Source organism: Suncus etruscus, chromosome 1, assembly GCF_024139225.1.
Source record: "Suncus etruscus isolate mSunEtr1 chromosome 1, mSunEtr1.pri.cur, whole genome shotgun sequence".
Classification (NCBI taxonomy): Eukaryota; Metazoa; Chordata; class Mammalia; order Eulipotyphla; family Soricidae; genus Suncus; species Suncus etruscus.
In genome coordinates, this window is record NC_064848.1 from 204861721 (window position 1) to 204889709 (window position 27989).

A 27989-nucleotide genomic window follows, 5' to 3' on the forward strand; every position below is an offset into this window, starting at 1 on the left:
GGCCTAGCAAAGTGCTCTCAAAGCCGACTTGCAACAGGCTGACTTCTTTCCACGCTCCTCGGCTCGGTCCCGCTGCTGGAAAGAGGAGGACCCCGTAGGGACCCCTAAGAACCCGCAGCACAAAGGCCCAGAGAGCAAAGACGGGGGGGGGGGGAGGGAGGGATACGTCAGAACAGCTAGGGGCTGCTATCAGAATCGTGGCCCGGCTGGACGGAGTATGGAGGGGAGGACGTCATCACACCACTGGCAGAGCAATTGCACTCGGAGCTTTTACACAAAAAGCCGAGAGGAAGCCCCTTCTCGCTCGGGCACCCCCTGGCCTCTCAGGGGCTCCCGTTTCCCGGCAGAGGTCCCCTACGCAGCTAGCAAGGCGCTCCGAGCGGAGAACCGCGACGGGACTACAATCCCCAGAAGCCCTCGCGGCCCCCTCCGCATCCGGGCCACCGGCCGCGCGGCAGCCTGGGGAGCGTAGTCCTTCCGCTCGGCGGCAGCCCTCTGCCGGCGGTCCGAGCCCGGCGGCGGCGCGGACCACAAGTCCCAGCAGCCCCCGCGGCGGCGCGGGGGGTCTCCACGTTCTCGTGGCGCGGCGCAGGCGCGCTGGGTCCTCGGCGCGGACCGCGCAGACTGAATAATAAAAGGGGAGCGGCGAAGCGGCAGGAAGACAGGACCATGTCGAAGGGCCCCGGGCCCGGCGGCTCGGCAGCTTCCTCGGCGCCCCCGGCCGCTACCTCGCAGGTGCTGCAGGCGCAGCCCGAGAAACCGCAGCACTACACGTACGTAGAGCCCCCCCCGCCGCGCGCGCACGCCTGACGTCAGCGGCCAGCGTGAGTCACGCGCGCAGGAGAGCGCGAGGCGGCCGCCCTCCCCCCGGCCTCCTCCGGCCCGGCCCGGCCCGGCCCGGCCCAGACCGGTTCCAACCTGCCGGGGCCGGCCCCAACCACGCCAACCGCCTCCGAGCGTGCGGCGGGAAGCCGGGGCCGGCGGGGCCCGGATGATGCGCGAGGCCCAGCGCGCGCCCCTGGGGCCCGGCCCGTGCGGCCTAGCCCGCGGCCCACGCCCCTTGGGGGGCCCGATCGCGAGCCCCGCGGGCCCGGGCCAGGGTCCCCCCGAAGTTCTGCCCGTGCAAAAGTCCTCAAAGCAGCCAGGGGGGCGCCCCCCACGCCACGGGGGCCTTTTGTGTCCCCCCCCAAGGCCCGCCCGTCGTCACTCCACGGTGCATCCCCTTCCCATGCGCATGTGGGGGGTCCCAGGCTCAGGCCTCCCTGGGGCTCCCTGCGGGGCGGATGCTGCAAGGCCTTGTGTGTTTGTGTGTGTTTTTTTTGGGGGGGAGGACCTGTTGGGGCGGAGGAGGAGCCGGCCCCCTGCCCCCCAGGCCTAGGAGCGCCCCGCCTGCTGCACGCCCAATGCCTTGGGGTGTGTGGGAGCCGTGTCTCCTGTTGCACAGAGCCTGGGGGGTACCAAGGCGCAGCACCCCACTCTCAGTGATGCACGAGATTGCTGGGTGCTCGCAGAAGCCCCAAGGGAGGGATGTGGGGGCCGCAGCCCCCCTCCTCAGGAACGCCCCAGGCCCCTGCTTGCAGCCTCTGGTGCAGAAAGGCGCACAGGAGGGGCGCGTGGTCACTCCCTCCAGGGGGACACGGGTGGTTCTGGGGGTCCCTCCCGGATCTGCTCCACGGTGGCATTCTGAGCAGTGGGCCTGAATGATGAAGCCTCAGAAACTTTTTCTTGACTGCAGTCAGACTCGCGTCAACTCTTTCCAGCTTGCGATTTTCGGCCCCTTGGGTCCCCGAACCAGGGGAGCTGGTGGTGATGCATGGGGTGGCCCGCTGCGGGCAAAAGTAGCTGGACCCTCAACTCTTCAGCATCCTTGGTGGCTCTGATGGTTGGAGGGGACCTAACACGGATCACTTTACTTTTCCTGGTGTGTGAGGCTAGGCAGGCCGCTGCATATCCCCTCCCACCCCATTTGCTTGTAGTCCTACCTGGGTAGGAAAACTGTCATCTCAGGAGTGGGACAGGTGTCAGCGGCATGGGTGTCTGTGTCTTTGTGCGCACTCACTGGTTCACAGTCGCTCCTCTTCCTCGGGGTTGGGCCTGGAGTGGGCAGTGTCTGCCAGGCGCCTGGTTTTCTGTGATTCCCGCCATTCGTGTGCGCCTCTGCGATGGTCCAAAATCTCAGCAGAGGGAGATTTGTGGTCGGGTTGGCTGCGAGGAGGATTTGGAGAACTTTCCTGGTCATGTCACCCCTATGGGAAGAGACCTGAATGAATGAATACACGTGAGGAGCAGGCCCAGAGTGAGTGTAGCAGTAGGTGGCCTACCCGGCAAGTGCCTGGCCTGGCGGTTCCTGGCATCCCCTGGTCTCCCAAGCTTGGTTTTGAGCAAGGCCAGGTGCAGCCCTGGAGGCCCCCAGCAGGCACTGGAGGGCCAGAGCAGCTCAGTGGCTCCTGCCTTGAAACTGGCGCAGCCTCCCCACTTCCACTTGGAGAGTCCACCACCCCCACCCCTCCAGCTGCTGTTTCTAGTGTACTTGTGAATTCTGAATTTTGGAGCTTGTTGGGCCACGCCCACCCCGAGGGGGAAGGGTTTGCACCCCTGTGCTGGTGATTGGCCCTCTTTCTTCCCTGCCTCACAGGCAGAGTAAGTTCGCAAACACATTTCCAGCGAATCCATTGATTGTCCTGCTGATAACTGGACCATCTTTTTTTTTTTTTTTTTTTTTTTTTGTTTTTTGGGGGCACACCCAGCGGTGTTCAGGGGTTACTCCTGGTTATCTGCTCAGAAATAGCTCCTGGCAGGCAGAGGGTGGGGGGGCACCGACCATATGGGAAGCCGGGATTCGAACCTTAGGACCTTAGGTCCTGGATCGGCTCTTGCAAGGCAAATGCCGCTGTGCTATCTCTCCGGCCCCTGGACCATCTTTTTTATTTATTTTTTTATTTATTTATTTTTATTTATTTATTTATTTATTTATTTTTTTGGTTTTTGGGCCACACCCTGTGACGCTCAGGGGTTACTCCTGGCTATGCGCTCAGAAGTTGCTCCTGGCTTCTTGGGGGACCCTATGGGACGCCGGGGGATCGAACCACGGTCCGTCCTAGGCTAGCGCAGGCAAGGCAGGCACCTTACCTCCAGCGCCACCGCCCGGCCCTGGATCATCTTTTTTGGGGGGGTGCCCACTCAGGGTGCTCAGGGGACACATGCAAGACCAGTGCTCTCCCGCTCCTGGCCTGAGTAAGAATCTCTTTGAATTCGATGAATTCTATTTCAGTTTCCATCCAATTTTGAAGTGCCTTGCATTTTCCATTTTCCCTTGCAGCATGAACTTAAGATGTTAGGGTTTATTTTGGGGGGGGTCACACCCAACAGCGCTCAGGGGTTCCTCCTGACTCTACACTCAGAAATCGCTCCTGGCAGGCTCGGGGGACCATATGGGATGCCGGGATTAGAACCAACGTCCTTCTGCATGCAAGGCAACGTCCTACCTCCATGCTATCTCTCATGCCCCAGTGTTTTTTTACTTTTTAAACCTTGCCTTGGTGAGGGATCAGATCAATAGTACAGTGTTGTTTGCCTTGCATGCAGTCACCCTGGGTTTGATCCTCGACATTCCATATGGTCCTACATATGCCAGGAGTAATTCCTGAGTGCAGAGCCAGGAATAACCCCTGAACATAGCCAGGTATGGCCCTAAATTAAAACAAAAATGAAAATACCTTGGTGATTTTTTTATTTTGTAGTGATAGTACAGCAGGTGGGTTGCATGCATCCCATATGGTTCCCCAAGCCAAGAGTGATCTCTAAGCACTGCTGGGTGTGGCCCCCAAACAATAAATAAACCACGGTGATTTTGTGCCTGGAGTTATTTGAGATTACGTGGCTTGTAGTAATGTTTGGAATAATTCAGAGGGAAGTGGCGTCAACAGTTGAATCTGATTCTTCCTGATGACAGTCTTGGCAAACAATGAATCTACCAGCTACACTGACCTTCTCTGGGTCTGTCTTGGGGTGTGGGGGTTGTTCCTGGTTCAGAGACTGCAGTGCCGGGCGCTAACCTGCTGCTTTGACATGGGAGGCCTTTGCTCCTCTGAGCCTCCCCCGTTCCCAGACTGCTGGCTTCTGCCAGGTTTTTTTGTTCTGTTCTGTTTTTTTTTTTTTTAGGTTTTTGGGCCACAACTGGAGGTGGTCAGGGGTTACTTCTGGCTCTGCATTCAGAAATTACTCCTGCTAGGCTCTAGGAACTATATGGGATGCCGGGTATGGAACCCAGGTCGGCCTCATGCAAGGCAAATGCTCTACCCACTGTGCTATTGCTCCGACCTGCCAATTCTTGCCCCACAACTAGAATCCTCAAGTTTGAGTTGTTTTCCCTAAACAAGAGGATGCTTCCTAGAATCATTAGAAGGATAATTAGCTGATTTCCTTTTTCAAACTCTTTGATAATCTTGCATTAGGGGAAATATTGAACTGATCCTTCCAGTAAATGGGTATATGAGCCTTTGTGGAAGATTTGGGGTTTCTTTTTGGAGGGGGCAGGAAGGGGTTTGGGGGACACACCCAGCAGTGCTCAAAACTTACTCCTGGCATTGTGCTTAGGTGAGCGGGGAGGGGGGGTACTATACAGGTTGCCGAAGATTGAATCGCATGCAAGACAAGTCTGGCCTCAGGATCCAGCTCATATAGAAAAGGGTAAAATCAGAATTTCCTCTGCTGTACTGCTTCTGAGTACTAGACTAAAAGTTTGTTGTTTTTTTTTTTTGAGGGGGGGCCACACCCATTTGATGCTCAGGGGTTACTCCTGGCTAAGCGCTCAGAAATTGCCCCTGGCTTGGAGGGACCATATGGGACGCGGGGGTCAAACTGCAGTCCTTCCTAGGCTAGCGCTTGCAATGCAGACACCTTACCTCTAGCGCCACCTCGCTGGCCCCTAAAAGTTTTTTTTTATGGCTCAGTCTTGTTGATTACTTTTATTGATTAACTTTATTAATCAGTGCCTAAATTTGATTGATTAATTTTATTCATCATAAAATTGTCACAAATCTCTTGGTTGTCATTTTGTTACCAGACAAGACTAAATTTAATCCATCTTTTTTCCCACCAGAACAAACCAGCATTGTATATTTTAAGGGGGACCAGAGCCATAGTACAGCAGCCGATCTGGGTTCGTTCCTTGGCACACCATAGGGTCTACCAAGTCTTGTCAGGAGTGAGCCCTGAGCATTACTGGGTGTGGCCCCAAAACTAAATAAATTAAAATGTGTAATTGAGAATGGGAGAGAGCAAGTGAGTTCAAGAGACTGGGCACAGACTTTGCATGCTGGAGGCTTGCAAAGGGCCCAGGCCCCTTGAGCACTGCCCCTTGACCCCAAAACAGGAAACACCACCCCAAAAATAAAAGTGTATTGTTGAATTTTTGATTTGTTTGTATTGGGGCCATACATGGTTCTGTGCTCAGATCCCTCCTGAGAGGCTGAGGAGACCAGATGGGATGCCGGGGATGGAACCTGGGTTGGCCACTTGCAAGGTGAGCACTTTCCCTGAAGTTCCGGAAGTGTCTTTTTTGTTTTGTTTTGTTTTTTGTTTTTTGTTTTTGGGCCACACCCGGCGATGCTCAGGGGTTACTCCTGGCTGTCTGCTCAGAAATCGCTCCTGGCAGGCACGGGGGACCCTATGGGACACCGGGATTCGAACCAACCACCTTTGGTCCTGGATCGGCTGCTTGCAAGGCAAACACCGTTGTGCTATCTCTCCGGACCTCCGGAAGTGTCTTTTTGAGGGGCGGAGAGAGGACTAGAAGGCTGGGGTGGATGTTTTCCTGCTGGAGCCCTCCAAGGGTCCATCTCTGGCACCACATGGTCCCCCAGATGCTGACAGGAGTGACCCCTGAGCACGACTGGGTGTGACACAAGAACCCAAAAGAAAAAATGTAATTGAGAAAAACTCGACCATATTCCAATTCAGGTTTTAGGCTTAATTCTTTTGACTCTGTAAGAATAAGTCCCAAAGATGGAGGGAGGGAGGGAGGGAGGGAGGGAGGGAGGGTTGGAGGAAAGGAGAGGAAAAAAAATGAATAAGTCCCAAAGACATTGTTTGTTTGTTTGTTTTTGTTGATTTTTGGGCCATACTGTGCAGCTGTCAGGAATTATTTCTGGATCAGCTGCTTGCAAGGCAAATGCCTTACCACTATGCTATCTCTCTGGCCCCAAAGACATTATGTTTTGAATTTTGTTTTGCTTTGTTGTTTTTTTATTGCCACAATGGGTGGTGCTTCTGGCTTTGCGCTCAGATATCACTCCTGACAGGCAGGCTTGGGTGGAGGACACGGACCATATGAGGTGCTGGGAATCGAACTTGGGTCTGCTGCATGCAAGGCAAACACCCTACTGCTGTGCTATCGCTCTGGTCTCCTATTTTTTTTTTTAATATTTATTTAAAGAAGATGCATCATGTAGTTGACAGTTGACCTTACATAATACATTTGTTTCCAGATAAGTGAGAACAGTTACTTTTTTTGGGGGGGGTCACACCTGGCAGCGCTCAGGGGTTCCTCCTGGCTCTATGCTCAGAAATTGCCCCTTGCCGGAGAGATAGCATGGAGGTAAGGCGTTTGCCTTTCATGCAGAAGGTCATTGGTTCAAAACGCGGCATCCCTTATGGTCCCCAAGCCAGGGGCAATTTCTGAGTGCAGAGCCAGGAGTAACCCCTGAGTGCTGCTGGGTGTGACCCCCACCCTAAAAAAAATAAAGTTGTCCAGGAATTTAAAAATGCTATTACTGCGGCTTTTGTGAGTTGTGTTCTCAGCTGCCAGGTCTCCCGGAAGAAAGAGGACGGGGGTGGGGGAGGATGCCCACATTTGTTCCCAAAAAGCCTTGTAACAGCCCAAATACCGGCTTATCTGAAGTTTGGTCAGATTATGCCTCAGAGGGAGTGTTGAGGCAAAGCAGTGATTGTGGGTGATGGATGTAGCAGGCGTGATTTGGGTGGATGGGGGCGCTTTCTGCTGCATGGTGGTTTTGCGCTCAGATATTGCTCCTGTTTCGCTTGGTTTACACCTCTTTTGAGAAAAGTGTCTGTGGAGCTGGCCCAGTGTGAACATCTGGGCATCTTTAAGCAAGGATAAAGTAGGAACACTTGCTCTGTTTGGAAGCGAGCTCGTTAATTTATACGTTATATACACATTGTGAACCTCACTTGATTGCCTTGATTGGTGTTTTCGAAAAGCCAGGCAATAAACATGTATTTAAATAATGATTGAAAATTGCAGCAAAATTGCAAATACCTTCCTCGAGTACTTCTCAATATGCGATTCAAGTCTCTGAAAATATTCCTGAGCCACTTCAGGGGAAGAATGGATTAAATGACCAGTAAAACTGTCTTGATCTTGTTCGCTTGTTTGTCTAGCGGAACTAACGCCCTGCAGTGCCCAGATAAAGAGCTCGTGATGGCCTTGAGCCACATTGGCCAGCCCCGCCGTGACCCAGGCCAGGGGAGGACGAGGCTGCTGCCCACCTCACTGGTATTTGCTATGATCTCGGTGGTTGGAGGATTTGCCTAAATGTCAAAAGTTTTTGTTTTGGGGCCCACAGTGGCTAGGGTGCTTGTCTTGCATGTGGCAGACTTGGGCTCAATCTCTGACATTCCATAGGATTCCCTGAAGCCTCCAGGATTATGCTTGAGCACAGAGCCAGGAGTAACCCCTGAGCACTGCCAGATATAACCCAAAAACCAAACGAACATACGTACATACATACATAAAAATGAAATCATTGGAGCAACAGTTCATTGGCCTTGCAGCAGACCTGAGTTCAATCTCTGGCAGGTATAGGGTCCCTCAAATGTGATCCCTGATCACAGAGCCAGGAATCAGCCCTGAGCGTTGGCAAATGTGGATGAAAATCAGAAAAAAGAAATTAAAAAGAAAAAAGAAAGTTTCAAAAAAATAAAAAAGAAAGTTTCTGTTTTTGGTTTTTTTTTTTTGTGTGTGTGGTTTTTGGGTCACACCCGGCAGTGCTCAGGGGTTATTCCTGGCTCCAGGCTCAGAAATTGCTCCTGGCAGGCACGGGGGACCATATGGGGCGCTGGGATTGGAACTGATGACCTCCTGCATGAAAGGCAAACGCCTTACCTCCATGCTATCTCTCCGGCCCCGAAAGTTTCTGTTTTAATCCAGCCGTCGTAGATTCGAAAGGTGGCTTCCCCACAGTCCATATTCATCTGCTTTGGCTGGTGGTTTCTCGAAGCCTACAGAGATGGGCACTGAGTGAGGGCAGCTGCAGTGTCCTGACAGCAGTTTAGAAAACCCACATGGGGCTCCCCCTTATTTAAAGCAGCTCCTGAAAACACCCCAGATCAGTGCACAAGAGCACGACTTCCTTGTGGACCTACTTGTTCCCTTTTCCAGCAACCCTGAGGCCTGAAGGTGCCATCTCCTTTCCTCTTCCTGGGTGGTGGGAGCCAGAACTCCCAGGGGTAACAAGTTCCCAAACGGACTGAGGTCAGGGGGTACGGGCTACGGTCACTATTGGACTCATACTCCTGAGAGGACTGACTGTTGGAGGGCTGCTTTTCTCTGAACAGACTTATCATTTGTTGCTTGGGTTTTTTTTTTGTTTTTTTTTTTTGGTTCTAGGGCTAAACCAAGAGGCACTCCTATAGGGTTACTCCTTGCTCTGTGCTCAGAACCCTATGGGATGTTGGGGATGGGGATTGAAATAGGTTGGCCAGTTGCAAGGCAACTGCCCTCCCCACTGTGCTATCTCTCTCTGGCCCTTGATGGATTTTTTTCTTTTGGGGGGGCACACCTGGCGGTGCTCAGGAGTTACTCCTGTGCTCTGCGCTCAGAAATCATTCCTGGCAGGCTCAGGATGCCGGGATTTAAACCACTGACCTGCATGCAAGGCAAATGCCTTACCTTCATGCTATCTCCCCGGCCCCCTTTCTTTCCTTCTTAATTCAGCAATGCTTGAATTGCAATTCTCCGACAACTCCGACAACAAAGCCCTTCAACTCACACCCTGGTTTTTGTTTTTTGTTTTTTGTTTTTTGCTTTTTGCTTTTGGGCCACACCCGGCGGTGCTCAGGGGTTACTCCTGGCTATCTGCTCTGGCAGGCACAGGGGACCATATGGGACGCTGGGATTCGAACCAACCACCTTAGGTCCTGGGTCAGCTGCTTGCAAGGCAAACGCCGCTGTGCTATCTCTCCGGCCCCCACACCCTGTTTTTTGCCAGTGGAGAATTTGACAGCAGTATGCGGAGCTGAGGAGGAGATGCTGAAAAGGCATGGAGGGACCCCAAGTTTCACAGCCTTTTGGGAGGTGACCCTTGACCTAGGGGGCCATGTCTTTAGGAATCAGAGAGTGAGGCAGGGACAGGCTCTCCAGGTTAATTCTTTTTTTTTTTTTGGTTTTTGGGCCACACCCGGTGACGCTCAGGAGTTACTCCTGGCTATGCGCTCAGAAGTCGCTCCTGGCTTGGGGGACCATATGGGACGCCGGGGGATCGAACCGCGGTCCGTCCGAGGCTAGCGCAGTCAAGGCAGGCACCTTACCTTTAGCGCCACCGCCCGGCCCCTCCAGGTTAATTCTGAGCTAACCCAGAGTCAGGAGCCTGCCTGCCTTTGCCTTGATCTTTCTTTTTTTTTTTTTTTTTGTTTTTTGGGCCACACCCGTTTGACGCTCAGGGGTTTCTCCTGGCTATGCGCTCAGAAATCGCCCCTGGCTTGGGGGGGACCATATGGGATGCCGGGGGATCGAACCATGGTCCATCCTACGCTAGCGCTTGCAAGGCAGACACTTTACCTCTAGCGCCACCTTCCCAGCCCCCACCTTGATCTTTCTTTCCATTGCCATTTGGCTTTTGGTTGAAAAAGGTTTCCGGTTGGGCGGTTGGACCCATATGGTTAAGTCCTACGAGGTGCCCTTGCCGAGGCAGGGAGGCCCAGTTCTGACCCACAGGTACGGAGCATTCTGCTTAGCAAAGTGAAGAGGTTGAGGAGGACTTTCTGAAGGTTGACAATGTAAAAGTTTTCGTCACTTTTGTAATCAAAGCTTTTAGCCTTTTTCTGACTGTCAGTTTTTCTGCTAGGAAGGGTGGCCTGTAATCTTAGTCATCATGTAAACCAAACAACCTAAACAAACTTCCTAGACCAGTGCGCTTACCTTGAAAGGGAAGTTTTCAAAAATATTTTTTTGGCTTTTGGGTTGTACCTTGCAGTGCTCAGGGGTTACTGCTGACTGGGCCTGGAGAAATAGCACAGTGGCGTTTGCCTTGCAAGCAGCCGATCCAGGACCGAAGGTGGTTGGTTCGAATCCTGGTGTCCCATATGGTCCCCTGTGCCTGCCAGGAGCTATTTCTGAGCAGCCAGCCAGGAGTAACCCCTGAGCACCACTGGGTGTGGCCCAATAACCAAAAAAAAAAAAAAAAGAAATTATTCCTGGAAATGCTTGGCGAGACCATATGGGCTTCCAGGGATTGAACCCAGGTCAGCTGCATGCAAGGAAGACACTACCCACTGTACTATTGCTCCAGCTCCAAATTTTTTTAAGTTTAATTGAAGCAAGAGTCCTTTATCATGAACATATACACTATGTGTATTAAAGATTCAGTAAGCCTGTTCAAGTTAATATTTCTGTTATTTTTAGAAACCTATGCTATTGTAATTCTTCTTTCTTTTTTGGGGGGAGGGTTGAGCCACACCTGTTGGTGCTCTGGGTTACTCCTGGCTCTGTGCTACTCTGGCAGTGCTTGGAAGACCATATAGATTATTGGGAACTGAACCTGGGTTGGCTACGTGCAAGGTAAATGCCCTCTTTATGCTGTTGCTCAGCCCCGCTGTTATAATTCTGATCTATCAGAAGTTCCCTGACGTGGTTTGAGCCGCTTCTCAAGGCTTAGGCTTACTACTTCCTTTTAAAGGTGAATAATGACGGAGCTTGGGAGGAGACAGCGCCTGATTTCTTGGCATTTGAGCTCCACATCTGGTCCCCTGAGCCCCGCCAAGGGTCACCCAAAGTACAGAGTCGGCAATAACATCCCCCCAGAAGAGCAAAGCAGCAGAAAAACAAATCCTGGTTACCAGCGTGTGGGGGACTGATTTTGGGGCAACCGTCCGCTCTAATGCTCAGCTCTGTGGATCGTGATGGTAGCATGGCGTTCCTGGGTGGTTCCTAGTGCTTGAAACGGTGCCTGACTCCAGCACAGCAAGGTACTGAGAGTCTGTCTGCCTGGGGTCCATCATTGCCCGGGGTCGAGTTTCCACCTTGAGCTACTGCTGTAGTGGGGCTGCCCCATTCCTAGATGTGCTCACTCCTTCAGAGCCTCTCCTACATCCCTGGGATTTCCTTTTCCCTTACCATTACAGGATTTGGGGATCCTCTGCCTTACACGATACTTTTTTTGGGTGTGTTTGATTTTTGGGTCACACCCAGCAGTGCTCAGAAATCACTCCTGGCAGGCTCGGTGACCATATGGGATGCTGGGATTCGAACCACCGTCCTTCTGCAAGCAAGGCAAACGCCTTACCTCCATGCTATCTCTCTGACCCCCCCTACACAATGCTTTTTGATTCTCAACGGTGTTCAGGGCTTTTTCCTGGCTTTGCACTCAGTCCTGGAAGGCTCAGGGGTTTTTTGGTGTCGGGGATCCAACCCCGGTGGACTGTGTGCAAGGCAAGCTCCTCCTATTGTACAGTGGATTCACCCTGGGGGCTGGAGAGCTAGGGCAGTGGTTAAGCCACTTAACTTACATGCCTGTGACTCAGGTGTGACATATAGTCTCCTGAGTGCCGCTTGATGTGGCCAAAAATTACCCCCAAAAAGAAACGGATTCACTTGAACAGGGCTAAAGAGTCCATAGTGCAGATTACTGTGAAGGGTTAGAGAGAAACTATAGGGCTCAAGGTACTTACTTGCCTTGCATGGGACTAACTTCAGCTCTATCACTGGCACCATGTGGTTCCCCAGGCACTGCCAGGAGCAACTCCTGAGCAGAGACAGCAATAGCCCCTGAACCCCACTGGGTGTGACCCAAAAGGAAAACTTGAAATCAAGATGTTTCCAGATTTAGGAAAGAGTGAACAAGAGCTTTTCCATGGGCTCACCCCAGTTTACAAACACCCCTGGGATACTGAGGCAAGGGCACTCTCAGGCCAGGTTGCACCTGACATTGGACCATGGAAGGTCGCTGTTCTGGGGCCAGGTCAGCTCTCCGGTGTCAATACTCACCTGGTGGCATGGACACTGTCACTGGCCAGAGGGTGCTTGGCTTCCTGGGTTGGGGGCAGAGCGATAGATAGGACTGTGGGTACTTGCCTTGAGGGGCTGACACAGATCCAGTCCCAACATCCCATGTTTTTTCCCGAGCCCTGGCCAGACTGATCCCTGAGTACAGCTAGGTGTCACCCCCAAACTCAAAAAAAAGAAGAAAGGACCATTTTGGAGCACACAATAGAGGCTGATCCTGCCCCTTTTCAGACAAAGCTGTTCGAGTATCTCAGGCAAGATGGGGACACAGTCACCTGCCAAAGCCCCTTACTGAGCACTACTAGCTGAGTCCCAAGCAGGAAAGGATGGCCTAAGCCAGCAGAAGATGTGGAAGCCAGAGCTCTGCTTAGCTCTATTACAGCCTTTTCAGGAATCAGGGCAAACATTTGCCAGCTACCAGATTTAGTTTCCTTTGGCCTGTTTTTTTCTCAAAAGTAATTTTATTACAACTGTTGGTGTGGTTGCTGTTATAAAGTTGTATGGTTGGTGGGTTACAAAACTCTGTGTGTGTGTGTGTGTGTGTGTGTGTGTGTGTGTGTGTGACCTTACCGATACTGTATCTAGATCCTGATAGTAATTTCTTAAAACTGTTCCAAAAAGAGGCAAAAAACGAGGGGCGGGAGGGAGCCCCAGGACATGAGTGGGGTGGCATTGGAACAGGAACACGAACACTGTGTGCCTGAAAGTTTATTATTTAATAGTCAGCTTTGAAAATCATGGTGTTTATATATATACAAATTATTTATAAATATTATAGTTATTATTTATAATTTTTGTTTGTTTGTTTTTTGGGCCACACCCGGCAGTGTCAGGGGTTACTCCTGGCTGTCTGCTCAGAAATAGCTCCTGGCAGGCACGGGGGGACCATATGGGACACCGGGATTCGAACCAACCACCTTTGGTCCTAGATCGGCTGCTTGCAAGGCAAACGCCGCTGTGCTATCTCTCCGGGCCCTATTTATAATATTTATTTATAATAAATATATTTGGGTTCGCCTGGAGTGGATCCCACCTCAGCCCCTTCTCAGAAATAGCAGTCTCCCTGAGCTCTTGTGGATGCGGCCCCAGAACAGACAACATACACATATGTGGACATAAAAGGAAAGATTTAACAAATTAAAACAAGAATAAAGGTTTAAGGATTCTTTTCTTTTTAGTTTAGTTTTTTTTTTTTTGAGTCACACCTGGCAGCGCTCAAGGGTTACTCCTGGCTCTGTGCTCAGAAATTGCTCCTGGCAGGCTTGGGGGATCATATGGGATGCCAGGAATTGAACCACCATCCGTCCTGCATTGGCTGCATGCAAGGCAAATGCCCTACCGCTGTGCTATCTCTCTGGTCCCCTCTTTTTTGTTTTTGATTTTGGGCCACACCTGGCAGTGCTCAGAGGTTACTCTTGGTTCTGTGCTCAGAAATCTCTCCTGGCAGGCTCGAGGTACTATACTAAATACTGAGGGTTAAACCCGGGTCAGTCTTGGGTTGGCTGTGGGTAAGGCAAATGCCCTACTTGCTATTACTGTGCTATTGCCCCTAAGGATTCATTAAGAATCTTTTTTTTTTTTTTTTTTTTTTTTTTTGGTTTTTGGGCCACACCCGTTTGACGCTCAGGGGTTACTCCTGGCTATGTGCTCAGAAATCGCCCCTGGCGTGGGGGGACCATATGGGACGCCGGGGGATCGAACCGCGGTCCGTTCCTTGGCTAGCGCTTGTAAGGCAGACACCTTACCTCTAGCGCCACCTTCCCGGCCCCAAGAATCTTTTTTTGAGGGGCCGGGTAGGTGGCGCTGGAGGTAAGGTGTCTGCCTTGCAAGCGCTAGCCAAGGAAGGACCACGGTTCGATCCCCCGGCGTCCCATATGGTCCCCCCAAGCCAGGGGCGATTTCTGAGCACATAGCCAGGAGTAACCCCTGAGCGTCAAACGGGTGTGGCCCAAAAACCAAAAAAAAAAAAAAAAAAAAAGAATCTTTTTTTGGGTCTGGAGAGATAGCACAGCGGCGTTTGCCTCGCAAGCAGCCGATCCAGGACCAAAGGTGGTTGGTTCGAATCCTGGTGTCCCATATGGTTCCCCGTGCCTGCCAGGAGCTATTTCTGAGCAGACAGCCAGGCGTAACCCCTGAGCACTGCCGGGTGTGGCCCAAAAGTGGCCCAAAAACCAAAAAAAAAAGAATTATCTTTATTTAAACACTGTGATTACAAATATAATTGTAGTTGTATGATTACAGTCATGTAAAGAACGCCCCCCTTCACCAGTGCAGGATTCCCACCACCAATTTCCCGGATTTACCTACTCCCCACCCCACCCACACCTGTAGACAGGCTTTCTTTTTCCCTCATTCATTCACATTGTTATAATAGTTTTCAGTGTAGTTATTTCTCTAACTGCACTTATCACTCTGTGTGGTGAGCTTCATGTCATGAGCCACACCTAGATGGGAAGATGGGGGGAAATAAGGGTTGGGACTGAGGCAGTAAAGATTAGAAATGAGATTTGTAGGGCAGTATCAAGGTCACAATACAAGATGGATGTTATGGATATATAAAATATATGCATACAATACTGTCAATAGGAAAACAAAGAGAAAAAAATTCCAGTGACTGTCCCAACATAAACCAGTGCTAGAACGGCCCACCCTCCTCCCAAAGCTCATTCCCATTAGTGTAGGGAGAGGTAGGGGGGAAGCCTGAGGAATCCACCTGAATCCACCTGAACCCACTTCTGGCCATTTGAGCTGGCACTCAGGGAAGGCCTGGAGTCAGGGGAAAAAGACAAGGACGGCTGGGGGCCTGCCAAGCCTCCCAGCACTCCCCAGGCTAGGGAGAAGAGCTCCGGTATGGGGCCTCCCCAAACCCCATACATGGCAAGAGCTGGTCTCCAGAATCAAAGAGGAAACCGGAAGCCAGATGTCTGCCCGCCCTCCTCCCCATGCACCTCCCTCCTGGAGTACGGAGGGAAGGGAGAACCTGGGGACCACTAAGAGTCCACCTGAGGGGCCGGAGAGATAGCATGGAGGTAAGGCGTTTGCCTTTCATGCAGGAGGTCATCAGTTCAAATCCCGGCGTCCCATATGGTCCCCTGTGCCTGCCAGGAGCAATTTCTGAGCCTGGAGCCAGGAATAACCCCTGAGCACTGCTGGGTGTGACCCAAAAACCACAAAAAAAAAAAAAAAAAAAAAAAAAAAAGAGTCCACCTGAACCCACTTCTGGCCATCTGAGCTGGCACCCAGGGAAGGCCTGGAGTCAGGAGAAAAAGACAAGGATGGCTGGGGGCCTGCCAAGCCTCCCAGTACTCCCCAGGCTAGGGAGAAAGGCTCTGGTATGGGGCCTCCCCAAACCCCATACCTGGCAAGAGCTGGTCTCCAGAATCAAATCATGAGATTTCTTTTTTTTTTTTTTTTTTGATTTTTGGGCCACACCCGGTAATGCTCAGGTGTTACTCCTGGCTATGTGCTCAGAAGTTGCTCCTGGCTTGGGGGACCATATGGGACACCGGGGGATCGAACCGCAGTCCGTCCAAGGTTAGCGCAAGCAAGGCAGGCACCTTACCTTTAGCGCCACCGCCCGGCCCCCATGAGATTTCTTATATGTGGATGTACATGGAATCTATTACGTTGAGTGAAATAAGTCAGAGGGAGAGAGACACAGAATAGTCTCATCTATGGATTTTAAGAAAAATAAAAGACATTATTGGAATAATGCCCAGAGACATCAGCAGTGAGGGCTGGAAGGACTGGCTCTCGATGTGAAGCTCACCACATAGAATGGTGAGTGTAGTTAGATGACTACACTATCATGACAATGTTAATAAGTGAACGAAGTAGAGTGCCTGTCTTGAATACAGGCAGAGGGTGGGGAAGGAGAAAGATGGGAGGCATTGGTGGTGGGAAGGTTGCACAGGTGAAGGGGGGGGGGGTGTTCTATAAAATAAAAAAAATAGTCGGGTTGGAGAGATAGCAGGAGGTAGGGCGTTAGCCTTCCATGCAGAAGGACGGTGGTTTGAATCAAGGCATCCCAGATGGTCCCCTGAGCCTGCCAGGAGTTATTTCCGAGCATAGAACCAGGTGTAACCCGAGTGCTGCCGAATGTGGACCCCTCAAAAAAAGGTAGAAATAGTCCATAGTGGAGCTGGAGAGATAGCACAGTGATAGGATGTTTGCCTTGCACACAGCCAACCCAGGAGACGGTGGTTTGATTCCCGGCACCCCATATGGTCTCCCAAGCCTGTTGAGTGATTTCTGAGCTAGAGCCTTGAGAAACCCCTGAGCACTGCCGTTTGTGAGCCCCCCCCCCAAAAAAAAAAGTCCATAGTAGGAAGCTTGCCACAAAGAGTGGAGCAGTGCAGTTAGGGCAGAGAGAAGGGACCACTATGACAAGAGAGCTGGAAATGATCGCTCTGGACAAGAACTAGGTGTTGAACGGAGATTAAGGGATATGCACACTACCCCTTCATTAACAATATTGCCAGCTGGTGTCTAAAAGAAAAAAAAGGGAAAGATGTGGAGGGAGGCAAGGGAGAGAGAGAAATAAAATGCCTGCTCCAGAGGGAGGGGAGGGGAGGGGAGGGGAGGGGAGGGGAGGGGAGGGGAGGGGAGGGGTGTGGGAGGGCAGGAAATGTGGCCTGGTGAAGGGTGGAGGACACTGGAAGACTGAAACTCAATCAGGAACAACTTTGTAACACGGTGTTTAAATAAGAGGGAAAAGAGTTACTAGAAATCTAGATTTTAACTTTTATTTTTTGTTTATCGGTTATGCCAGCAGACAGGCCCATTTCATACAGTGTATGCTTTTATTTTCATGTTTAAGTTTACTTTTAATGCTTTTTATTATTTCCTTTTGGTTTTTGGGCCACACCTGGTGGCACTCAGGGGTTCCTCTTGGCTCTGTGCTCAGAAATTGCCCCTGGCAGGCATGGGGGACCGACCATAAGGGATGTCGGGATTCCAAGCAAGGTAGGTCCTATGTCGAATGACCTAAAGCCCTTAATGCTTTTTAAAGGGGAGGTTCAGTCTTCTCTTTCTGTGTTGGTGTCCTTTGGACCACATGCAGTAGTGCTGGGGGCTGTTCTTTGGTGGTCCTTGGGAGGGGCTTAAGGACAGAAGGTAGGGGGGCAGATGTAGATCAGGCACCCTGGGTTATCTCCCACTTGAAATCTCATTGTTTAAGGCTTGCTAGAAATAGATGAATCCTGGGGAACACCTCTGGGCTGGTGATTCTCTTCCTGGGCCCGGGGACGTGGTCAGTCTGCAAGGAGCCCAAGCCCTGGTTCCCCAAGAACAGGTGCTGTGACCCTCAGCTGGCATGGGGAGGAGCTTTTTATTTATTTCCTTTTTGGTTTTTGGGTCACACCTAGCCATACTCAGGACTTACTCCTGACAGTGCTCATGGGACCATACAGGATGATGGGGATCATCCTGTACCCCCTCCCCCCACTGTATTATCATTCCACCCCTCTGTTTTGTTTTTGTTTTTGTTTTGTTTTTGGGCCACACCTGATGATGCTCAGGGGTTACTCCTGGCTATGTGCTCAGAAATCTCTCCTGGCTAGGGGGACCATCTGGGATGCCAGGGATCAAACTGAGGTTCCTCCTAGGGATCAAACTAGGTCCCTTTTGCAAGGCAAAACGCCCTTCTGCTGTGCTACCACACTGGCCCTTTTGTTTTGTTTTTGGGCCACACCCAGTATACATATGGGTCACTCCAGGCCTTGTACTTAGGAATCAAGATCCTGGTGGGGGCCGAAGAGATAGCATGGAGGTAAGGCATTTGCCTTGCATGCAGAAGGTTGGTGGTTCCAATCCCGGCATCCCATATCGTCTCCTGAACCTGCCAGGAGTGATTTCTGAGCATAGAGCCAGGAATAACCCCTGAGCGCTGCCAGGTGTGACCCAAACACCAAAAGCCATAAAAAGGATCCTGGTGGATCTTGGGGATGCAATCTGGTATGCCAGAATTGAACCCTGGTTGGCTGTGTGCAAGGCAAGCACCCTCCCTACTATACTAGCGTTTCAGCATTCAAATCTTGCAATTCTCTGAGTTCAAGGCTGAGCTTGACGTTTTTCTGAATTAGAATCATTCCCAGTTACTATTCTAGAGCACTGAATGGTTTGGGGAATTTACTTTAGCAGCAAACATAATTTCCTGAGTGAATTCCTCCTAAAATTGCAAGGGAAAAGCATCACTTATATGCAAACCTTCAGCTGCAGTCAACTCATTTAAACAATGTTTGAGCCATGAATCATGTCAAGTTTATACATTTCCTGTGCTATCAAAAGTAAAAATGAGGGGCGGGAGTGATAATTTAGCAGGGAAGGCAATTGCCTTGCACATGCCAACTGGTTTGATCTCTGGCATCCCATAAGGTTCCCTAATCTTGCCAGGAGTAACTCCTGAGCACCACTGGATAAGGCCTCCCCCCAAAAAAAAAAAAAATTAAAAAATGAGACTTTTGGGGCCAGAGCAGTGGCACAGTGCTAGAGCAACTTGCACACGGCTGACCTAGGACGGACCATGGTTCAATCCCCCAGCATCCCATATGGTCCCCTGAGCTAGGAGTGATTTCTGATCCCAGAGCCAGGAGTAACTAACCCCTGACTGTCACTGGGAGTGGTCCCAAAAACAAACAAAAAACCCAACAACAACAACAAAAATGAGACTTTCTTGGCCCTCACCTAGCAGGTTTGGTCATACCAAGCTGCGCTCAGGAGTTATTCCTGGCTCTGCACTCAGAAATCCCTCCTGACAGGCTCAGGGGACCATATGGGATGCCAGGGATCAAACTCTGGTCTGTCCTGGGTTCGCTGCATGCAAGGCAAATGCACTACCACTGTACTGTCTCTCCGGCCCCAAGATACCTTTTTTTGGGGGGGCCACACCCATTTGACGCTCAGGGGTTACTCCTGGCTATGCGCTCAGAAATCGCCCCTGGCTTGGGGGGACCATATGGGACGCTGGGGGATCGAACTATGGTCCGTCCTACGCTAGTGCTTGCAAGGCAGACACCTTACCTCTAGCGCCACCTTCCCGGCCCCCCAAGATACCTTTTTAAAAAAAAAACAAAACTTGGGGCCGGGCGGTGGCGCTGGAGGTAAGGTGCCTGCCTTGCCTGCGCTAGCCTAGGACGGACCGCTAGGACGGGTTCGATCCCCCGGCGTCCCATATGGTCCCCTAAGAAGCCAGGAGCAACTTCTGAGCGCATAGCCAGGAGTAACCCCTGAGCGTCACAGGGTGTGGCCCAAAAACCAAAAAAAAAAAAAAACAAAACAAAACTTAAAATGCACAAATTTATACTTAAGGCTCAGGGTTTGATCCTCAGAACTCCCCTATCCCCAATAAAGTAAAACTAAAACAACTAAACCAAACCAAAACAGGGCTGCTGTGATGGTACAGTGGGTAAGGTATTTGCCTTGCATGCAGCTGACTTAAGGTTCAATACCTGACACTGCGTATGGTTCCCGGAGCCCCGACCATGAGCGATCCCTGAACATAGCCTAAGTGTGACCAAAAAATAAAAAGTTAAGAAACCACAACTAGGGCCCGGAGAGATAGCACAGCGGCCTTTGCCTTGCAAGCAGCCGATCCAGGACCAAAGGTGGTTGGTTTGAATCCCGGTGTCCCATAGGGTCCCCCGTGCCTGCCAGGAGCTATTTCTGAGCAGATAGCCAGGAGTAATTCCTGAGCACTGCCGGGTGTGACCCAAAAACAAAAAACAAAAAACAAAACAAAAAAAAAGAAACCACAACTACACATGCTGGTTCTAGTAGGCATTTGGCTCTGGAAAGCAGTGGAATCTTGTATGTTCAAAGTATCTTTCTGTGCAGCAAAGGAATTTGCATTGAAATTGAAAGTGATTATAGGACGGTGGTTCGAATTCCAGCATCCCAGATGATCCCCTGTGCCTGCCAGGAGCGATTTCTGAGCGTGGAGCCAGGAATGACCCCTGAGCGCTGCCGGGTGTGACCCAAAAACCAAAAAAAAAAAATCTTTTGAGGGTCCAGAGTGATAGCATAGCATGGAGAACGTTTGCCTTGCAAGCAGACATCCAGGTTCAATCCCTGGCATCCCATATGGTCCCTTGACTCTGCAAGAAGCGATTCCTGAGTAGAAGGCCAGGACTAACCCTGAGTACCACTGGATATAGCCTAAAAACAAAAATATTTTCAAAAATGATAAATAGAAATGATTTTTTTTTAATTTTTAGGCCATACCCGGTGACACTCAAGGGTTTTTCCTGTGCCCTCCGCCACCCTCACAGAGGCTCTGCGCTCAGAAATTGCTCCTGGGGACTGGAGCAATAGTGCAGTGTTAGGGTATTTGCCTTGCACACGGCTGACCCAGGACGGACCTTGGTTCCATCCTGGCTTCCCATATGGTTCCCCAAGCCAGGAGCGATTTCTGAGCGCATAGCCAGGAATAATCCCTGAGCGTCACCGGGTGTAGCCCAAAAACCGAAAAGAATAAAAGAAATTGCTCCTGGCAGGCTCTGGGCATATGGGATGCTGGGACTTGAACACCATCTGTCCTGGGTTGCTGTACCACTGTGCTATCTCTCCAGCCCCAGAAATTATCGTTTAAATTTTGTTTTGGGGTCATATTCAGGACTTAGGGCAGTGCTCAGGGGTGTGTCTTTTGTATTGATAGGAATGAAACCATGTAAGGAAGCCACCTTACCAATCTACCATCTTTCTGGCTCAGAAGTTCCTTTGGGGGGGTTGGGCCACACCCAGTGGTGCTCAAGGTTACTACTGGCTCTGTCCTCAAAAAGCACTCCTGTGGTTATCGCTCCTGGGCAGGAAGTACCTCTGGAGTGGCCCCTTACCTCGCCTGTCCTCCCCGCAAGAGGGTGGTCCTACTCTTCCCAATAAAGATCTCGGGTCAGAGAGACTTCTGGTTTTCGGCTCCAGATCTAGCCTGTCTGCCTGCCAGTACCTGTGCCTGCTTGCAGAAGCTTGTGGTGGAAATTCTTGAACCTGTTTTATCTCCCTAACCTGTGCATGGATTATTTCCTGTGTCGGCGTTCTTCCAGACCCTCGCTTCCCGATCTTCCTCCAACCCACCCCCCCCCCCCAGGATTGGGGCATGAGGCTTCCGTTACACCCAAATGATGACTCTCTGAGGAGAGCCCATTTCCAAGGATTTTTGCCTTTAGCTGGAAAACGAGGTAGTAGCAGCTAAAGCACTAGCTCAAACATCTCTGTGAGGGTAGCAAAGGGCCGAGGAGCTCTTGCAGACAGCAGGGCTGTGCTCTGCACACGGCTGCCTGCCTGCTTCAATTCCTGCATGTCACCTGGTTAGCACCACCAGGTGTGGCTTAGCTACTTTCTTTAGAAAAGGGGTCCGGGGAGACGGAGCCTGAAGAATAGCACAGTGAGAGGGCGTTTGCCTTGCATGTGGCTGACCCAAGATGGACCCAGGTTCGATCCCTGGCATCCTATATGGTCCCCTGAGCATCGCTGGGTGTGGCCCCAAAACCAAAAGGGAGGGGGAAGAAATAGTGCATAGGTAAAGTGCATACCTTGTACAGGGCCAGCCCAGGCATAGTCCCCAGCAGCACAACCTTTAGTGCAGGAAATGATTGCTGAACATGGCTGGTGTGGCTGGAATCCTAATTTCTGGGGCCGGTGAGGTGGCGCTAGAGGTAAGGTGTCTGCCTTGCAAGCGCTAGCCAAGGAAGGACCTCGGTTCGATCCCCCGGCGTCCCATAGGTCCCCCAAGCCAGGGGCAATTTCTGAGCGCTTAGCCAGGAGTAACCGCTGAGCATCAAACGGGTGTGGCCCCCAAAAATCCCTGTTTCTGTTGTTGTGGTTCCCCCCCCCCCCCCCCGCCAAGTCAGAATGTTATCTTGGGGCCACACGCATGACACTCAGGTGTTACCCGGCACTGCACTAAGGAATTACACTCGGTAGTAATCGTGGAACACTACGGGTTGGGGGATTGATCCTGGTTGGCTGTGCCCTCTCGGCTGCCTCCTCTCCCTGGCCCTGTTTGGCTTCTTTATGTCTTTCAGTTTTTTTTTTTTTTTTTTTTTTTTTTGGTTTTTGGGCCACACCCATTTGATGCTCAGGGGTTACTCCTGGCTAAGCGCTCAGAAATCGCCCCTGGCTTGGGGGAACCATATGGGACGCCGGGGGATCGAACCGAGGTCCATCCTACGCTAGCGCTTGCAAGGCAGACACCTTACCTCTAGCGCCACCTTCCCGGCCCCTATGTCTTTCAGTTTTACAGCTTATAAACCTTTCAGAGGGTGGATTGGGTTCATGAAGATGTTGGACATCCATCCCACCAGAAAGGTGTGGACTGAGATTCTGCAGTTTGCTTCAAGCTTTGTGAGCCCGGAGGTGCCCCGTAGCCTGAATGGGCAGGAGAGCACCCCTGGGGAAGTGCTGATTCCCTGGCTGAGGGGTGGCGCAGAACCTGTCCTGTGCCTGCCAGGGTTCCTCCAATAGGATCCTGCTCTGTCCCCTGATTTCAGGTTCCCTGAGAAGCACAGGATGAGGCTTCTCAGACTCAAGGCTTTGCCTGCAAGTGCACCCAGAACTGGGGCTTGCTTTGTGGACGTGTGTGTTTCTGGACCTCACTTCTTGCATTTCTTCAGCAAACATAATTTTTGTTGTTGTTTTTGGGTAACACCCAGTGGCATTCAGGGCTCTGTGCTCAGAAATCTCCCCTGGCAGGCTACGGGACCATATGGGATGTTGGGATTCAAACCACCGTCTCCTGTGTTGGCTGCGTGCAAGGCAAACACCCGACCTCTGTGCTATCTCTCCAGCCCCAGCAAACACAATTTTTTGCTTTGCTTTGATTTCTTTGGGGGGGGGGGGGCAGCTGACTCCTGGCTCTGTGCTCAGGGGTTCTTACATAGTGCCAGGGAGCAAACCAGGGTCTGTGTGCAAGGCAAGCACCTATCCACCATACTGTCTCTCTGATCTTTGGTTTTCTTCCGGTTTGTTTGTTATTTTTGAGGGGGGCCACATCCAGCAATCTTGGGTAACTTCTGGCCTGCACTCAGGGATCATTCCTGGCAGGTTTGGGAGCCCATATGGGATGCCAAGTATTGAACCCTGGTCAGCCACATGCAAAGCAAATGCCCTCCCTTCCATAACCATTAAAGTCACCCCTGTAGAAGGTCTTGAGGCCCCACTGTGACCAGCCCTATGCTTCCCGCTCCTCGTCCCAGCCCCAGGCCAGCCCAGCCCAGACCTTGGCTGGAGTCAGCAACTTTTCCTCTTCCCTCTCCACAGTCTCTGCGTCTTCTAGAACCATCCTGGGCAGCAAGTGCCTCTCCACCTGAGAACCAGGGGACCCCACCCTCATCTAAGAACCTCTCCCCCTCTACTGGGACCGGAGCTCAGTCCAGCAGGGGCCGGGGTGGGGGTGAGAGCGGTAACTGGGGAAGGAAGGGCCGGGCCAGCCAGGCCACCTGACTCCGGCCCGGGTGCAGGGCCCTGCAGGAATCGGGGTGCGGCTCCTCTGCAGACCCCGCCTCACGGGCGCCCCGGCCCGCAGGTACCTGAAGGAATTCCGCACCGAGCAGTGCGCACTCTTCGTGCAGCACAAATGCTCGCAGCACCGGCCCTACACCTGCTTCCACTGGCACTTCGTGAACCAGCGCCGCCGCCGCTCCGTGCGCCGCCGCGACGGCACCTTCAACTACAGCCCCGACGTCTACTGCACCAAGTACGACGAGGCCACGGGGCTCTGCCCAGAGGGCGACGAGTGAGTGCCTGGGTCCTGCGCCGCCCTTCACTTGGTCCCTGCGAGACTCAAGAGCCAGCTGCCCCGCAGTGCCCAAAACTCCAGCTCAGAGCTCCTGGGAGGGATGGGGACAGGAGGGACTGGGCAGCGCCGGGCACTGTCCAGCCCTGCATCTGCTTGTTTCCATACCCGGATCTGAACCTGCTGGGCCAGAGCCAGCCCCAGGCTCCTAAGCCCCTTGGAGTATCTCCTCTGGGTGACAGCAGTCCTGGTCCCGCCGCAGGTGCCCATTCCTGCACAGGACCACGGGAGACACAGAGCGCCGCTACCACCTGCGCTACTACAAGACGGGCATCTGCATCCACGAGACCGACTCCAAGGGCAACTGCTCCAAGAACGGGCCGCACTGCGCCTTCGCGCACGGGCCCCATGACCTGCGCGCACCTGTCTACGACATCAGGTGGGCCGGGGGACCCCAGCTCCTCGGTGCCCTGCTTGGGGGCTGGTAGGCAGGTCCGCCTGTGTCCGTTGTGTCTGCCTTGCCCCTCACACTCGGCCCCCCCCCCCCCCCCCCCGCAGGGAACTGCAGGCCATGGAAGCCTTGCAGAACGGCCAGAGCGCTGTGGAGAGCAGCCTGGAGGGCCAGTCAGCCAGCGCTGCCAGCCACGCCATGATCGAGAAGATCCTCAGCGAGGAGCCGCGGTGGCAAGGTGGGGGGGCCCTCCCCGCTCGCTGCCCACCCTGCCCCCTCTGCTCCCCACATCCGCTGGGGACATTGTTGAGGCGCATCCTTGCCTTGGTCCCTCCTGGGACCTCAGCTCACCACCCAACCCATTGCCCTCACCCCTACCCAGTCCCTGAAATCCTGAGACCTCAGCTTCTCACCCTGCCTGGCCCTCCTGTCCTGGGACCTCAGCTCCTGCACCCCTGCTTGGTCCCTTCCATCCTGGGATTTCAGCTTTCCACCTGGCCCGCTGCCCTCACCCCTGCCCGTCCCTGTGCAGAAACTGCATACGTCCTGGGCAACTACAAGACGGAGCCGTGTAAGAAGCCGCCGCGGCTATGCCGCCAGGGCTATGCCTGCCCCTACTACCACAACAGCAAGGACAGGCGGCGCGGGCCCCGCAAGCACAAGTACAGGTTGGCAGGGTGGGCCCCGCTCGAGGGTGGGGGTGGGTGGCCAGGGCAGACCCAGGTGGACCACCCCCTTTGGCTCCCGTGGGCCTCCCTAGACCCTCCTGCCTCGCTCTGGTCGCATCCTCTAACAGCCCCTGTCCCCCCCCCGCCCCAGGTCATCTCCGTGTCCGAACGTGAAGCATGGGGATGAGTGGGGGGACCCTGGCAAGTGTGAGAGTGGAGACGCCTGCCAGTCCTGCCACACGCGCACAGAGCAGCAGTTCCACCCCGAGGTAGAGCCCAGGGCCACCGGGGGTGGGGGGGGGTGTGCCACTGTGGGATGGCAGGGTCGGGGCACCCGGGGCTGACCCTGTGCCGGGCGCCCACTCTGCTCTACCCTGCAGATCTATAAATCCACCAAGTGCAACGACATGCAGCAGTCAGGCAGCTGCCCTCGCGGGCCCTTCTGCGCATTCGCCCACGTTGAACGTAAGAATTCCCCACCTCACACCCCCCAAACTGCTGCCGCCTGTGTCCCCCACAACCTCCCTCAGCCCTCCAAGGCGGGAAAATGTCCAACCCAGTCATGTTAAGACATCTCAAAGTGGGCTGAGAGGGAATGAGAGCAGGTTTAGTGTTGAATTGTTTTGTTTGGGGGCCACAGCTGGCAGTACTCCAGGCTCATCCTGCTCTAAACTGAGGACTACTCCTGGCAGTGCTCAGGGACTGTAAGGGATGCTGAGGATTGAACCCAGTTGCCCACATGCAAGGCAAAAGCCTTCCCTGATGAACTATCTGGCCCACAAATACACTTTTAATTTTTTTTAAATATCCATTCAGTTTGATTTATTTATTTATTTATTTATTTATTTATTTATTTATTTATTTATTTTGGTTTTTGGGCCACACCCGGCAGTGCTCAGGGGTTACTCCTGGCTATCTGCTCAGAAATCACTCCTGGCAGGTACGAGGGACCATCTGGGACACAGGGATTCGAACCAACCACCTTAGGTCCTGGGTTGGCACTTGCAAGGCAAACGCCGCTGTGCTATCTCTCCGGCCCTGATTTTTTTATTTAATATGGATTTCTGGGCCACACCCGGCAGCATTCAGGGTTTTTTCTCCTGGTTCACTCCTGGCAGGCCCAGGAGACCCTATGCCAGGGTTGAACCTGGATCGGCCGCATGTGCAAAGCAAACACCCTATCTCACCAGCTCCTTTTCATTTATTTTTGTGGGACCACTACCTAGCAGTGCTCAGGGGTTACTCCTGGCTCTATGCTCAGGAATCACTCCTGGCAAGTTTGGGGGACCAGTAGAATGTCGAAGATCGAACCCAGGTCAGCCACATGCAGGGCAAATGCTCTATGTGCTCAGAGTTATTGCCCCCCAACACAATTTTTCTTCCAATCCTCCCCAAAACAATTTCTTAAAAATCCAATGAGGGGGGCCCGGAGAGATAGCACAGTGGCGTTTGCCTTGCAAGCAGCCGATCCAGGACCAAAGGTGGTTGGTTTGAATCCCAGTGTCCCATATGGTCCCCCGTGCCTGCCAGGAGCTATTTCTGAGCAGACAGCCAGGAGTAGCCCCTGAGCAACGCCGGGTGTGGCCCAAAAACCAAAAAAAAAAAAAAAAAAAAAAAAATCCAATGAGGGGCCATAGAAATGCAGCCTCCCTTAAGTTTGATCCCTGGCACCACTGAGAGTCCACAAATATCATCAGAAGTAAGCCCTCGGTACTGATTGCCAGGTTTGGTCTAAAAAAATACAGTAAAAGCAAAATCCAATTCAACATGAAATATCTCTTTTTTCTTTTTAACTTTTTTGGTCCATACCAGCAGTGCTCAGGGTTTACTCCTGCTTTTAAGCCAAGAGATGCCTGGCAGACTTGAGACACCATATGCGGTGCTGGGAATCGAACCTGGGTCAGCCACATGTAAAGCAAATGTTCTCCCCGTTGTCCTACCTCTCTGGCCCCTGAAATCTCGCTTTTACAAGAATTGGGCTGGAGGTGTGTCCCAGAGGGAGTCAGGCACCCTTGTCTCCTCCAAATAAATCCTCAAACCAGCACCCATTTGTATCTCTGGAGACACATCTGGCCTAGGCAGGCGACCCTCCCCCCTGCTCACATAGACACACATGACCATGTCTCCTCCAAGCTCCCCCTTCACAGAGTTCTGGGATTCAGTGAGAGTTGCCAGGAGGGCAGGGAGGCTCCAACTGTCCCTAGCATGGGCCCAGGGCCAGCCACCAAGCGAAGAAGCAGCCCAGGGCTTGGATTTTCAAGCTCTGCAGCCCACCTTCAAGTCCTGGGTGAGGAGAGGCCATGGCACCCCTGGGCTTCACAGTTAACAGTACTGGGCACACAGCCTGTGCCGAGAGCACTGCACAGGGAGTCCTGGGCCGAGCCACTGCGCTGACCCCGCACCGACCCCCGCAGAGCCCTCTCTCGGCGATGAGCTGCCGCCTTCCTCCGCCGTGTCCAGCCCCACCCAGCCCGGCCCCGTCCTCTACATGCCCTCCGCCGCCGGCGACTCTGTGCCCGTGAGCCCCTCCAGCCCACACGCCCCTGATCTTAGCGCTGTACGTGCGGGGGTGGTGGTGGTGGTGGTGGTGGTGGTGGTGGTGGTGGTGGTGGCGGTGGCGGTGGCCCAGGGCAGGGGGGGGGGCGTCTTGATATGTCTTGGGCCCCGACCCCATTGGAGCAGTGGTCCTCAAACTATGGCCCGAGGGCCCATATTGTATTTGTATCTGTTTTGTTTCTTCATTGCAAAATAAGATATATGCAGTGTGCATAAGAATTCGTTCATAAGTTTTGTTTTTACTAGAGTCAGACCCTCCAATGGTCTGAGGGACAGTGAACTGGCCCCCTGTTTAAAAAGTTTGAGGACCCCTGCATGAGCATCCCTACATCCAGAGCTGGGGTG

General features: G+C 52.6%; 1 protein-coding gene across 1 annotated transcript in view; it reads left to right on the forward strand.

Moving 5' to 3' along the window:
- The first annotated feature begins 624 nt into the window (after nt 1-624).
- Nucleotides 625-27989, forward strand: part of UNK (unk zinc finger) — a 31575-nt gene continuing 4210 nt past the window's right edge. The window contains exons 1-8 of the mRNA XM_049770540.1: nt 625-773; nt 23760-23969; nt 24232-24408; nt 24528-24658; nt 24953-25088; nt 25240-25357; nt 25469-25553; nt 27503-27645. Coding sequence (XP_049626497.1) covers nt 670-773; nt 23760-23969; nt 24232-24408; nt 24528-24658; nt 24953-25088; nt 25240-25357; nt 25469-25553; nt 27503-27645 — 1104 coding nt within the window. The 5' untranslated portion in view covers nt 625-669. The remainder of the gene's footprint in view (nt 774-23759; nt 23970-24231; nt 24409-24527; nt 24659-24952; nt 25089-25239; nt 25358-25468; nt 25554-27502; nt 27646-27989) is intronic.